This window comes from Tursiops truncatus, chromosome 15, assembly GCF_011762595.2.
Source record: "Tursiops truncatus isolate mTurTru1 chromosome 15, mTurTru1.mat.Y, whole genome shotgun sequence".
In the NCBI taxonomy this organism is placed as follows: domain Eukaryota; kingdom Metazoa; phylum Chordata; class Mammalia; order Artiodactyla; family Delphinidae; genus Tursiops; species Tursiops truncatus.
This window is the reverse complement of record NC_047048.1, coordinates 19,848,143-19,862,285: the sequence shown is the minus strand read 5'-3', so window position 1 is coordinate 19,862,285 and position 14,143 is coordinate 19,848,143. Positions and strand designations below refer to the sequence as shown.

At 44.3% G+C, this 14,143-nt stretch overlaps 1 protein-coding gene across 2 annotated transcripts in view; it reads left to right on the top strand.

Moving 5' to 3' along the window:
- Positions 1–14,143, top strand: part of PRKCB (protein kinase C beta) — a 311,539-nt gene that overhangs the window by 228,443 nt on the left and 68,953 nt on the right. For both annotated transcript variants that reach the window (XM_019922044.3, XM_019922043.2), the window contains exon 9: positions 1,895–2,041. In XM_019922044.3, the coding sequence (XP_019777603.1) occupies positions 1,895–2,041 (147 nt within the window). The remainder of the gene's footprint in view (positions 1–1,894; positions 2,042–14,143) is intronic.

Genomic DNA, 14,143 nt, shown 5'->3' with positions numbered 1-14,143 from the left:
GCGAGTGGGGGCTACTCTTTGTTGCGGTGTGCAGACTTCTCATTGTGGTTGCTTCTCTTCTTGCAGAGCATAGGCTCTAGGCGTGCAGGCTTCAGTAGTTGCAGCACGCGGGTTCAGTAGTTGCGGTGCACGGGCTCTAGGGTGTGCGGACTTCAGTAGTTTGGCTTGCAGGCTCTAGAGCGCAGGCTCAGTAGTTGTGGTGCACAGGCTTGGGTGCTCCACGGCATGTGGGATCTTCCCGGACCAGGGCTCAAACCCGTGTCTCCTGCATTGGCAGGCGGATTCTTAACCACTGTGCCACCAGGGAGGTCCCTGTCTCCAGTTCTTATGTCATTTCTTAACCCGAAAACCACATAATACAACTGTTTACTGGGTATTTATTTACACTTGATCGCCCCAGAGACATTTAAATCTTAACATATCTTTACTACAAGATAACTGGACCAAGAATGCTCACAGCAGCCTTGTTAGCAGCCAAAAAGTGGAGACAACACAAATGCCCGTAACAAAAGAATGAATAAATGTAAACAGTGAACGCTACTCAGCAGTACAAAGAACAAATCACTGATTCAAGCAACAGCATGAGTGAATTTCAGGGCCATTAGGATGAGTGAAAGAAGCTGGGTGCTAAAAACTGCATACCCTATAGAGGAAAACTTGACACTCTCACAATACTTCCGATACCAAGTGTGTGGGTTTTCCACACCAAGAAGTCCTCCAGTTCTCTGTGGGCACCAACTAGGTGTTCTACAATTTAATTCAGTTTCAGCGCTAGTTACCTGGAGTTAGTGCAGACCCCATAGGTTAAGGGCTCAGTCCTACAAGACATCCCCCACTTTAGACTCCAATCGCAAATATTCTGGCCTCCTATTCTCCCCTGCCTTCACAGCGTTTGCTGCCATTCTGAGTCATCATTCTGCTGCTCACAGCAGCAGGCCCCTACCCCGTTGCACTGAGGACAAACATGGGCCTCATCCATCCATTTATCCAACAAAATATTTAACTAGAAAGTGTGCTAGTTGTCAGAGCAATTGCGGAGAATGAGACATATTCCCTGCCCTGGCAGGTTTCCAGTCTGTTGGGGAAGACAAGTGAACAGACAGTTATCATGCAGTGTAAATGGGAAGTGAGGTGGATGAAGGGAGCACATAGGCACAGCCCATCCAGACAGAGAGAATCAAGGAAGGCTTCCCCGAGGAAGTGAAAACGTGGAGCGGGAGGTAACTAGGTTGGCGAAAGGGAGAGAAGAGTCATCCACACAGGAGCAGCAGTAGGTGCAAAGGCCCTGAAGTGGGAGGGAACTGGGACTCAAAGATGTGAAAGGAGGATGAAGCTGTGTTTCAGGGAAGAAGGAGCCGAGAAAATGTTGAAGAGGTTGGAGAAGCAGGTAGAGCCTGATCGTACTGGGTCATCTGGGCCAGTGAAAGCACCGAAGTCTTTATCCTAAAAATCATGGGTCACTACCAAAGCATTTTAAGCCGGTGGTGACTGGGTTGAGTATGAAGAAGTGGAAGCTCACTGTGACTACATGTAAAGCCCAGTGTGGAGGGAACCAAGGTGGGTTGTCCAGGTGAGAGATGATGACAGGTGGTAGTGGTGGAGATGGAAAGAAGAAGGCATTCTAGAGACAGCTGGGAGGAAGCAGTGCCTGTTCCTGGTGGTGGATGAGACACGAGGGATGAAAGAGGAGTGAGGTGCCAAGGCTGGCCTCCACGTTTTGGGTCTGCACTGTGGAGGCTGGGCCATGCTTTTCACCAAGCTGGGGGCATGCCCACTGCAGATCCAACAGAGCCTGTCCTAGCAGGTACTCAGCTTGCGGCCTTTACGTGAGTTTGAGCACGTACAAGGGCATCCTCAAACTCTGATGATGTTTTCTGTGTGCTTCTCCCTCCAGAGGGCCAAGATCAATCAGGGGACCAAGGCTCCTGAAGAAAAGACGACTAACACCATATCCAAATTTGACAACAACGGGAACAGGGACCGGATGAAACTGACCGATTTTAACTTCCTGATGGTGCTTGGAAAAGGCAGCTTCGGCAAGGTACAGTATGGCTGGGTGGTAGCACCTGCTCCAGAAGGAACAGCTAACAAGGCAGGCACGTTTGCTGTTCATATGGGGCTTACATTCCAATGAGTGAAAAGTAAATAGAGCTATACTACAGTTGGTAACGAATACTGTGAAGGAAATGAATGGAGTGCTGTGTCACAGACAGATCAAGAAGGGACCCACTCAGATTGAGGAAGTGACGTAGAAACTGAGACCTGAAGGATGAGAATGAACCAGCCATACATTCAAAGAGCTAGGAAGGAATGTTCGCAGCGGCGAGAACGGCAAGTGCAAAGGCCCTGAGGTAGCCAAGGGCTGGGCACATTCTAGGCACCATCAGAAGGTGCTGGGGCCAAAATGTCATCAGCAGGGGGAGGTTGCAGGACGTGAGGTTGCAGAGGTGGGAGGGGCCTGATCATGCAAAGCCTTAGAAGCTGTGATGAGAAGTTTGGATTTTATTCACAGCGCAGGGGGGAGCCACTGAAAGTCTTAAACAGAGAAGTGACATGATCAGATTTGGTTTGGGAAAAGATTACTCTTGCAGCTGAGAATGGAGATGGTTCTTTTCGAACAGCAGCACAGTTGAAGGATGACCTGGGACTCGTAGAGTGATTCTGGATGCTATTATAGGTACTAGGAGATGCAGTTTTACTGAAGTTGAGATTGTGTTATAAGTATTCCTGACGTGTTTAGTGTTGTGAGTCTTTTAATCCCTGTGTGTGCCACCAGTATGTCTCATATCAGTCTCAGACCATGAACTGAGGTGTGCAAAAATATCAAATTTCTTCCCCATCTCTGTAGCTTAAGTCAAAAATCTGGGAGTTATCCTTGCCTCCTCTTTGCCCTCCCCTTACCCCAGCCGTGCATAATCCATTAGTTAGTCTGGATAGGTCCTCCTCCAAAGCATATCATGAATTTACCGAGTTCTCTCCATCTTCACTGATGCAGCCCTAATCTATGCCATACAATACCGTCTGGACCACTGCAGACATTCCTAACTGGTTTCCCTGCTTCCACTCTTGTGACCTATAATTAATACACTTCTATGCAGCAGCCATAGTTATTTTTAAAAACTTACATTAGGTCAAATCACTCCCATGCTTAAAACCCTCCAATGACTTCACAAGGAGAATAAATTCTATACTGTGTCCTTGGCTTACATGACCCTTTAAATTCTGATCAGTTTAAATTGTTCTCTGTTTGATACCCTCTTCTCCTTTCCTTCTCCCCATCACCCATTGTGCTTGGGCCGCATGAGGTTCTTTGAGACATACAGAGCTCCCTCCTCTCTTCGAGCTTTTGTGATGCTGTTCGCTTTATTCTTTGCAGAGCTGGCTCTCTCTTGTAATTCCCATCTCTACTTAGATATCACCTCTTCTGAGAAGTCTTCCCTAACTACCACTGAAAGAGCCACTCATTCATTCTCCATTATATTGAACTCTCTCCTAGCACCCATCACCAGATGATACTTCTCTTGCTTGTTTGTTGGTTTGTCTCCTTGTTCTAAGATCTGAGCTCCACCAGAGCCAGGAGCTCTGTCATGTTCACCGCTGTACTTCCAGTGCCTGTGGATGAATTCATTCAGGGTCTAGACTGAGTGCGTGAATTTTCTCTATGGGCCACAAGGTCCATCCGTCTGCTGTGATGGACTAAGGAATCTGAGGTTGTGGCCCAAAGTTTGAAGAGCCTCGGCAGGGAGTGAGAATAGAGAGTAGGAACACGGAATAAGATTACTGAGCAGCCTGGAGGTCCAAAAGGCTAGAGAACAAGCAGTAGTGATGGTGGAGGTCCATGCCGCTGTGTCCTTTTTGCCAGCAGCTCTGAGCAGCCTGGGGGTGGAGATGGAGAAGTAGATGGTGGATTTGAGCTAAGGATGGCGATCAGCAGGATCGGTGCCCTAGAAGATCCCAGCGATAAGGGAGTCAAGGCTTCTGGGAAGAGGGATGCCCACTGCAGATCCAACAGAGCCTGTCCTAGCAGGTACTCAGCAAAAGTGTCCTGAATAAATGAGTAAAAAGGACATCCAGACTAGAAGGAAGTCAAAGCAGAAAGAGGGTTATAACCTTGGGGAGGAAGAAGGAGTCTAGAGGCCTAAGGATGAGAAACAAGTGGGTGAGGCCAAGAGATTTAAAATGCTAGGAAGACTAAAGGCATTTAGATTTCAAAGATGGGGGGGTTTCCCTGATGACAAGGAAGAATGAAGCCTAAATGAAGAGGAGGTTCTAATAAGCTGAGGCTGTCGGGGAGTTTTAAAAAAATTAAATTATATTTTTAATAAGCAGTGTTTTCACGTGGTTCATAATTAACATTATATTAAAAGGATAAACACTGAGAAGTCTTTTGCTCCCACTCAGGTTCACATCCTTCTGTGCCCCCTCGCTGCTACTGCCCTCCGTATACAAGCTGTTTTGTTAATTTGCATCTTTCCAGTTTCTCTCTGCTAATTTAACGAACAGAAATATGCATATTTATTCTTGTCCTTGTTGCCTCAAAAGTTAGCAGACCACACACATATTTCTTCACCTTCTTGATCACTCCGCAGTACAGATTGGAGAGTTTTTGATTGAGGAATGGAAGTTCTGGAGGGTCTTACAGAAAGGATTGGGGTTGGGGGGTGGGTAGAGAAGTGGGAGAGTGGGTCTTGGGGAACAGTGAGGGAATGAGAGAGAATAGATCATATGTTTCCATGGAAACTGTTATACTAATTGAGAGTTCTGTTCCAGACTGGGGATGTGGTATCAAATCACAGAGGAAGACAACAGTATGTCATGAAAGCAAGCTAGAATAGCAAAAACCTCTACCGTCCTTTAAAACATAGAGTAATCCTTTGCAACTCTTGTTTTGCCAGTCGCGGTTTTAAATTAATGTGGTTTTATATTTGAATGCCTACTTTTACCATTTTTCAGTCTTGTGGGATATATACATCAACCCCCTTAAATGGAAGAACACAGCAGCAGTAACTGCTCCCCCGCCAAAGATGAAAGACAGGGACCGTTGGGTAATCTGTTCACACCTCCCCTCCCGCAGGCCCACTGTATCAGATCTGGCCCAGAAAAACATGCTCTTAGAGACAGTAATAATTTGTGGAGCAACTAGGGAGAGACACAAGCATTTTGCTAAGACCTATGAAAATGAAACAAGGGGCAAAGCAAGTGTGAAGGCCGTTGAGTTCCAAACGAGTAAACCCTGTTTCAAAAACTTTAAAAAGAAGAAAAATTTGGAGAGTTTGCTTTCCTGACCACGTGAAAGTGTTTCCCTGGGAGCGTTACCGCACCAGGGCAGGGCCTCTTGGCGTGTCCGGCTTACTCGGAGATAGACGCCCTCTAGAACTTTTGTTGCAGAGCGTTTGCGCGTATTATTCATTTGTTATTTAATGTTTATTTTTATAGCTTTATCCTCTCTATTTTTTTCTGATTTCTTGAACCTTTGACTTCTGCTTTGCCAACCTTTACACTTTTCAAGAATTTTACCTCTGTGGTTGTCGAGTGATTTCGGCAGTTAAAACTGTGCTCCGGATATATAAATTGGGCAGATGTGCACTGTTCAGACTGATTATACAAGTGGGGCTTATAAAATAAACACAGCAAGTCTCTGATAAGGTGTATACACAGCACAAATACAGCTCTGTACCTTACAGACTTGATTCCCCTAATTCTAAAGTACCATAATAAACATCCATTGGATATTTAATTAATACTAGTATCACTTGCTTTCTGAGACTTCAGATGTGCTTGTGGTACTGATTTGTATGATCCAGATGTTTTTAGAAAATCATGCCGGGAAGTTCGAATGAGGGCTTTCTTATTATTTTCTTATACTCGTGGACTCCTGCCTGTGGAGGATACTGGCCTGCTGGGGGGGTTGGTGGTGTGGGGAGGGCAGGAACATGTTGTGGTGGACCTAGAGCTCACATAAAGAAGCTCGAATCCAGCAGCACAGAAGAGCTATCATAGGAAAAGATCAGTAATAGAAAAAAATGAAAATAGCCCAAATGTTTATCAGTAGTGTGAAAGTTAAACATATAATGGTGTCTCCATGATACCTTCAAAAGGATGAGGTCTTTGTGTCTCTCGTATCTCTGTCTGTCTGTCTATCTGTCATCATGGACAGATGTCCATGACACAGTATCAAGTAAAAATAGAAGCAAATCACAGAACATTATGATTAGTAATCTAAAATACACTGTACACAGAATAATTCTATTTATGGAACGTACTCATAGCTCCTACTCTCTTTGAAATTCCCCCCAACACTTTATTAGGAAAAACTTTAAAAATACAGAAAAGTTAAAAGAATTATACAATGAACACCCATAATACCCAATACCTAGGTTCTGCAGCCAGCATTTGACTGTATATGCGCGATCACATGTCTCTCCAGCTCTTTGTCAACCCATTTTTTAATGCGTTTCAAACCAAGATGCAGATAGCGGTACGCTTCTCCCCTGAACTCTTCAGCATGCATATCATTTAACCAGAATTCAATATCTGTTTTTGATCATTTTAAGGTAATAAAATTTACATACAACAAAATGCACAAGGAAGTGTATCATTCTATGAATTTTGAAAAATGCATACTTAAAAACCCAGTGGGAGTATAAACGTTGATCAAAAAAAAAAAATCACACTAACAGATATAAAGTACAGCCGTGATGTTTGCCGTGTGCTGGGAGAGCCTGCGGGAGTGGGATCGGCCCTGGCCAAAGTCAGGGAAGGCTTCTGGGAGGAAGAGGCTCTTGAGCTTTATCTAAAGGATGAGCTAAGTTAACTGTGCAAAGAGGGGAGGGAGTAAGTGGAAATCTCAGAATGTCTCTTCTGGGACTTCCCTGACGGTCCAGTGGTTAAGATTCTGTGCTTCTAATGCAGGGGCCATGGTTTTGATGCCTGGTTGGGGAACTAAGATCCCACATGCAGCGTGGCAAAAAAAAAAAAAAAAAAAAAAAAAAAAGAACATCTCTTCTTCCAGACCCCACACACCTAACCTCCTTTATTAGTTAGGGTGGATCCAACTGCCATAACAAAAAGACCCCTACATCTATACTGGCGCCGCCGCAATAGAAGTTTAATGTTCATTCATGTAACAGTCCAAGATGGGTGTTCCTGGCCTCACCCACGCTCTCCATATGGTGATTAAGTGACCCAGGTTCCTTCCATCTTACACAGCCCCATCAATCCCTACAGCCTTGTTTTTGTCTATACTCAGAGTGCGGGGGCGGGGAAAGAGTACAGAGGAGGCACAAGCTGCTTCATAAAAGCCTTGGTTTGGAAGTGGCACCCATCACTTCTGCCTACACGCTATTACAGAGAATTTAGTCACATGACTCAGTGCAAGGGACGCTGGGAGAACAATTTTGATGGAAAGATAGTGGTCTCAGCCATACGCCCTACTTCTCAGCTCTGGTTGGAATTCTTGGTGACATGAAAGACCTTCTGACTTTAACCTTTAGAACTCCCAATTTTCATGTCCCACAAACAAAAAACTTTAAGCTTCTCTTCTCGATGACATTTCCTTGTGTTCAAATCATGGAACGTGCCAGGTGTTAGTGCTGCTTTTCCTGAAGCATAGCATAAGCCAGGAATAAATCAAGTAGGAAGAAGTCAGCAGCTTATAAAATTAAAAGGAAAAGTGGCAAGTCTTTAGAAACTGAGTGCCCGGGTATTACATTTATCTCTTCAAAAAGTCCCATTCAGGTCTGCTGCTCTGTATGCATCGAAGATGATCAGAAATAAAAAGCTGAGAGGTGAGAGGCAAAACCATTAAGCCTCCCTTCTGGTGTTTGACTTTCCTAGAATAATGCCCAAGAGGCTGATGATATTAAGTGCTTGAGTGTCACTAAGGAGGCCATTTAGTGTTAGCCAGTGGCCCCTTTCCTATAGCACCCCAGAGACTCGGCATTTGTGTGCCACTCTCCAAGGTGCTGACACCAACTCCCTTGGCTCCAGATTCAGACCGTACAAAAGGGTTGAGTATAGCCTTGGCCAAGTTTCCCAACTATTACCTATTTATGCACTTGTTTTTATATTTCCTGTTTATTTTTTTAAGCACGTACATACCTCCTTTATACTATCTTAAATATTTTCTCTCTCTCTTTTTTTTTGGCCGCGTTGCGTGGCCTGTGGGATCTTAGTTCCCTGACCAGGGATTGAACCCCGGGCCCTCGGCAGTGAGAGCGCAGTCCTGAACTCTGGACTGCCAGGGAATTCCCCTTAAATATATATTTTAAATTGATTTAATTGACTGCCTTTTCTTCTTCTTAGCATTGCCCTAAGTGATAATGTATTCGAAATCACGGGCTTGATCTAGCAGTCATATATTTATTTTAATATATTCTTAGGAGAGTTTATTAAAAGAAAAATAATTTTGTCCTTGTATTGCCGATGGTAGAAGTACCACATTTTTTGAAAAACTGCGTTCAAGATCTTACACTCACATGACAATCTGGTACTTCAATTACCACTGTATTCCTAAGAACATGAAGTCTTTTGCTACATTTTTTGTGTATATCTGGAAGCTACAGAACGTCTCTAATCTTCCCTCTCCCCTATATCCTTTCCTTTAGATGAGAAGCATGTTCAGCATTTCCTGTCTCCTTAAAGATGTTTTCTGTGACCTTGACTCTCCCTTCGCTGTCCTGTACTCACTGACTATATCCAGAGAATCAAACTGCTCTTCTGAGATCTGCTGCCTACACTTCCTCCCCACTCACCTGTGCCTTATCCTTTTGCCTTGTGACTTCTACTCTCAGCTACTTCTGAACCGCCCGTCTCCCAGGTTATCAGTGATCTCGTAGCTCCTGACTCTCCTTACTGTAGGCCAGGCTTTGTTGTAAGTGCTTTGTATGTTTCGGCTCGTGTTTATGCTGTGATGTAGCTACTTATATCCCCATTTTACAGATGAGGAAAGGAGATGCGGGAAGTTGAAATAAGTTGGTAAAGTCACAGAGCTCGTCAGGGACGTTTAACGGACCAGGTTTGGTTTAGATGCGTGTGATCTTAGGCTCTTGATTGCCTTGATACTTAAAACTTGCATTTCTAGTCTCAACAGTGGTCGCCTTGCCATGTCACAAACATATTCTAGAAGGTTAACCGTTTTCCCCTCTTATTTTCTCATTTCCCCCTCTCTGCTCTTTGCCTATAAGTGTAAGCAGAGTTTGCTGCCTTGTTTTCATCCTGAGCCTTTGCCATTAGACAAATGCCACGTGCATGGTGATGGGAGCCTCCAGATTTTCTGTTCTCCCTCCTCACTCTGTGTTTGTCAGTTACCTATGCATGTGCAAACACCCGTTGGCACTGTGAGCCATCAACAGGGATTCCTGGGAGGGCTCCTGAGAATGGGCTACTCTCTTCTAGAGCCTGCCCTTCTCACCTCCTCTACAGGCTTCAGCTCACGGGGTCCTCCAAGTCTTGGAGGCACCTGTAGTGCGTGTGGTTCCTCAGCTGGTTTCCTTTCCACCATCACCGTCCATTTCTTGTAACCCTCACCAGCTCTACCTCCCATCCCCACCCTCTACAATTCCACTTGCCCATCTCCATTGCCTCCAACTTTTGAGCTCCTACTAAATGCCAGGGATCATGCTGTGGCTTTATATGCATCACACATCCTATTATTTCTCACCACAGTCATGCAAGGTAGTTACTGATGTTAACCCTATTACACCTATTTGGAAATTGGAAGTCAGAGAGATTGAGTGACCTCCCCGAGACTACACAGCTGGGAATAGGCAGGACCAGGACTTGAAATCAGGTGTTGTGATTCCAGTTGCCTCTTTCCATCCCTAACAGCACTCTTCTCTACTTTTGGGTCCACTCATCTCCACCAAGCTGCTAGTCTTTTCGTTTTTGAAACAGTTTCAAAACCGCTACAGAGACTTTTGCGGGTTCTTCCTTACACCATGAAAAAAAGTTAAAACCTGTATCTTACGACTGCTTTGGCATCAGGACAAATGTATTAATATTGCATGTTAAAGCAGTTTCTTCAGCCCAAAAGTTCATTTTTTTTTTCTTGTGATTCTAAAAGAAAGTAAAACACTTTCATGAGCCCCTACAGAGATCGTGGTCCCCGGTGTGCTTGAAGTTGGCCCTGGTGGCTAACACTAGCTCCCCAACAGCACACAACCTCCAAGCTGTCTCCCCCAAAGCCACTGGGGTCCTTAATTAGTGTGTGCTTTGAGTTTGGGCACAAGAGGACAACCCAGACAGAGCTCCAAGCCCCGGACTCCAGTGTCTTCTGCTGCATCCAAGTGCAGCACTGAATTAACCGCAGGAAGAAAGTGCCTGAGGAGATGAAAAGGCAGTTTCGTTTCTACCGGTAACAAAGGCCTTTTCTGAAGTCCCAGCGCTCCCGCTGTGGGAGTCTATTCCTAATTTTAATCTCATTAGCAGTGTGGCTTCACTGGCGCACATATACGTCCATACATTAGAGGTGGTTATATAATCCTACAGACAAAAGCTCTTCCCTTTACTTCAACCTGCTTTGCTATCTTCCTGCACCATATGGTGAGTCCTGTATCATGTGGTTCACAGAGAGCTCAAAGGCTTCGCTACCTGTTCCCTTAATCCTCTTCCAGAGAACCTGTTGACACTTGCTGTCTGATCTTGGACTCCTGCCTTCTCTTTGGTTCTGTCCCAATTACGGCACCTTCGTCCCGGCCCCTAGTCTTTCGTATGCAATTCTGACTGCTGTGGGGTTTTTTTGCCAACTCATTTCCCCCAGTCACGGTGAGGCCCTTCCACTCTCTGAATTCATCCAGGTCTCTCATCAATGAAGTGACTTACTGCTTCTCTGTAGCCCCTACATTCACCCCTCAGAGGATAGTAAATTACAGAACAAAAAAGCGTAAGGGTCTGTTTTCCCAATAAAATGAATTATATCAAGGAAAGGGAAACATCTGGAATTCAGGTTTCCTTGTCAAGCCACAGGGAGTAAAGGGGGATTTATTGGACAGACATGGCATGTTCCTGTGTGTCTTCCAACATCCAAAGGCAGGAAGTGCAGCTGGGACCAGAAAGTTCCAGGAACCCAGCATTCATTGTCTCCATCCTGGGGACCCCAATCTGTCACCTTGGCTTCTTGCTGACGTCTCTCACTGTGGATGTGCATCCGTGTTACCTCCTTCAGCCTTATGTCACTTCTCAATTCTCAATGTCTAATCCCCAAATCTAGAGTAGTCTAGAATTTAAAACCCCCGGAAAGAGACTGATGGACCAGTATGGCTCAGTGATCATGTGATCCGGTTAGCTGTGGCCAAAGGGACAGGTCACTTTTCCAGCCATCTGTCAGGAAGGACAACAGGAACAGACTCTCTGAAAAGCAAATGTGATGTGGGCAGTTCCTCGAAGAGAAGGAAGAAAATATTGTCCGTCTGGCACACAGGCCAGTGTTTCCTTTAAGTCTGTATATTCTTCAAAACGTTGTCTGGCTCTTTGGGAAAAATAATACAAAGTTAAATCTAGTCCTCTTACTGAAGGGCCAGATAGAGCCTATTAACAGGGAAGCTCTGTCTCGGGCAATAATTCACAGCCTCTGGTCCAATTATTGTGCTGTCATGGTTCACCCTCCACACATCCATCTCAACTGCATCTTTATGTGCTATTTCAGAAATTCTAGACCTGTTAAGATATTGAAGCCCTGTTTACTAACAACATTACCCATAATCTTTTCTACAAAAAACGTGATAGCAGAGACCTATAGATTTTAATCATCCAACACCCATAGTAAATATTTTGAATGTACACCTACAGATGGTTAATATAATTAAACATGCCATAGTTTGTTTCAATCCTTCCCTGCCCCTCAGCTCTGTTTGTTATTATGTATTGACCTCATTGAAAATCACTGCAGAGATTGTATTTTGAGTGCTGAGAACCCGTCTAAGCGTTTTATATGCATTGCTTGTTTCATCTTCACAACGATCTTTTGGGGTGGGTGCTGTCATTATCCCCATTTTACATGAGGGAATGGAGGCTCAGAGAGTTGAGAGACTTCCAGATTCATGCAGTGGTGGATGCAGGTCCAAACCCAGAGAGTCTGGCTCCCAAACACATGACCACTGTGCCACCCAGCCTCAACATGCTCCACTCCTGCCTTGGAGAAAACCCATTCTCCATTAGTCTGTGACACCAATCATAAAGGGAGGCCTGTGTGCACAGAGCAGATCAGATTATAGGGCAACAGGCTTCCTTTGTGCGCCTAATAGTTGAAATGAATGACAGACCCTTAAGGGTTTCATTGCGTTTTCTTTTGGTAAAAGGCATCAGTTATTGGTTTGTTTTCCCAGGAACTGCTTAAAAAAGAGTCAAATTAAATCTGCTTTTATTTTAACCATCTAGTTCTGTCAGATATAACATGTGATTCAAAGAAAATTGACTAAGCAAACCTACAGGACACCAGCATTGATTTGATCTCAAGAGAACACTTCAATAACTCGAATGGATACCTACCGATTCCACCATATCAATTCTATGATATCAATAATTAGAAGTGATACAACCCAGAGTTTTGAAATAATAGTTCTTTTGCATTTCTTATTACAACCCAATCAAACACTTCTTATTAAATCCAACTGAGCCTCTTCATTTAAAACTCAGGGCTCGGCGTTTCAAGTTTAAACCTTCTTATTCCCTCTCCTCCCTCTTTCCAGCAGTGACTGTGAGTCATTCCTTCCATGGGTGTAGTGACATTTGCTTAACAATAGCAAGTCCACATGAGCCAGAGATGACTCGGCGGAAAGTACCTCCATTCTAAACTCCGTTTCACACTTCCACTGGCTTTCTCTGCTAGTGGGCAAAAATTCAACTTGATTAAATCTAATGTGTGACATGGCATCACTTTAAGAGGCTTAAATCTTAATGACACGTGTCACCCTGACCTCTGATCTGAAAACTCAGTTTATCTACCACCCAGTTCCATGCCTCCCCCATTATCAACATCCCCACTAGAGTGGTACATTCATTCCAGTCAATAAGCCTACACTGACACATCATGATCACCCAAAGTCTGCAATTCACATTAGGGTTCATTCTTGGTGGTGTACGTTCTGCGGGTTTGGACAGATGTATAATGACATGCATCAACCATTATAGTATCATACAGAGTAGTTTCACTGCCCTAAAAATCCTCTGCACTCTGCCTATTCATCCCTCCCACCCCCTACCCCCTAGCAACCACTGATCTTTTTACTGTCTCCATGGTTTTGCCTTTTCCAGAATGTCATATAGTTGGAATCATACAGTACGTAACCATATAAAGAGATTTTATTTTAAATATGGAAAACCTTACATAATAAATCATGAAATAACCCAGTTGATCTGCACACTATCACTGCTCTTATTTTTGTCTTACCAACTTGAAGATTGTATCCAAAAAGTGCTTCAGTCCTACCCAGATCCACACTATTAACTCCCAATTAGCACCTTTTCCCCACTATACCACTTTTCAATTTTTCCTGAAGTACTTCCTCAATTTGCAAGTCCACCCAGTTGCTCCTCTAGAGCAAGCTATTAGAAGCCAGGAACCGTTTCTAGACTGCTGACTTCCAGTTTGCTGCTAGAGGCGAATACATTTGATTCCCCCAAACCACATGATTTCATATTCGATTAGCGTGTCCACCATCAAATATAAAATTTAAACACACATATGTGTGGATACATACGCTTAGAAAATCTGACCCAAAGTTTGAACAGTAACAATACACTTTGGGGGATTAAAATTAGGGCCTTAAGATAACCTAGAACATGTTAGGACATCTACATGTCTGGTGAAATTTGAAAGTTAGGAGAACCTCAAAAGGTAAAGAATTCATCAACTCTGATGAATGTAGTGTACTGAGTTCTGTCTATATGTTAAGCTCTTACGACACGTATCATTGAAGCATCATCATGGGGGTGGACTCTTGTCTAGATTTATCCCCACATCTACTTACAAGGTCTCCTGGTAGGAATGGCTCTGCCCCTCATTCCAGGCCTCTGGTTATCAGGGCTTGGGTGGCTTAAGCCGTCTCTTCAGCCCCGGCTCAGTCTGAAGGAGGGCTCTGCTGGAGAAGATGAGTCTGTGACGGCCTGGAATCCAGGGTATATTGTCGCTTCCCCATTCAGAATT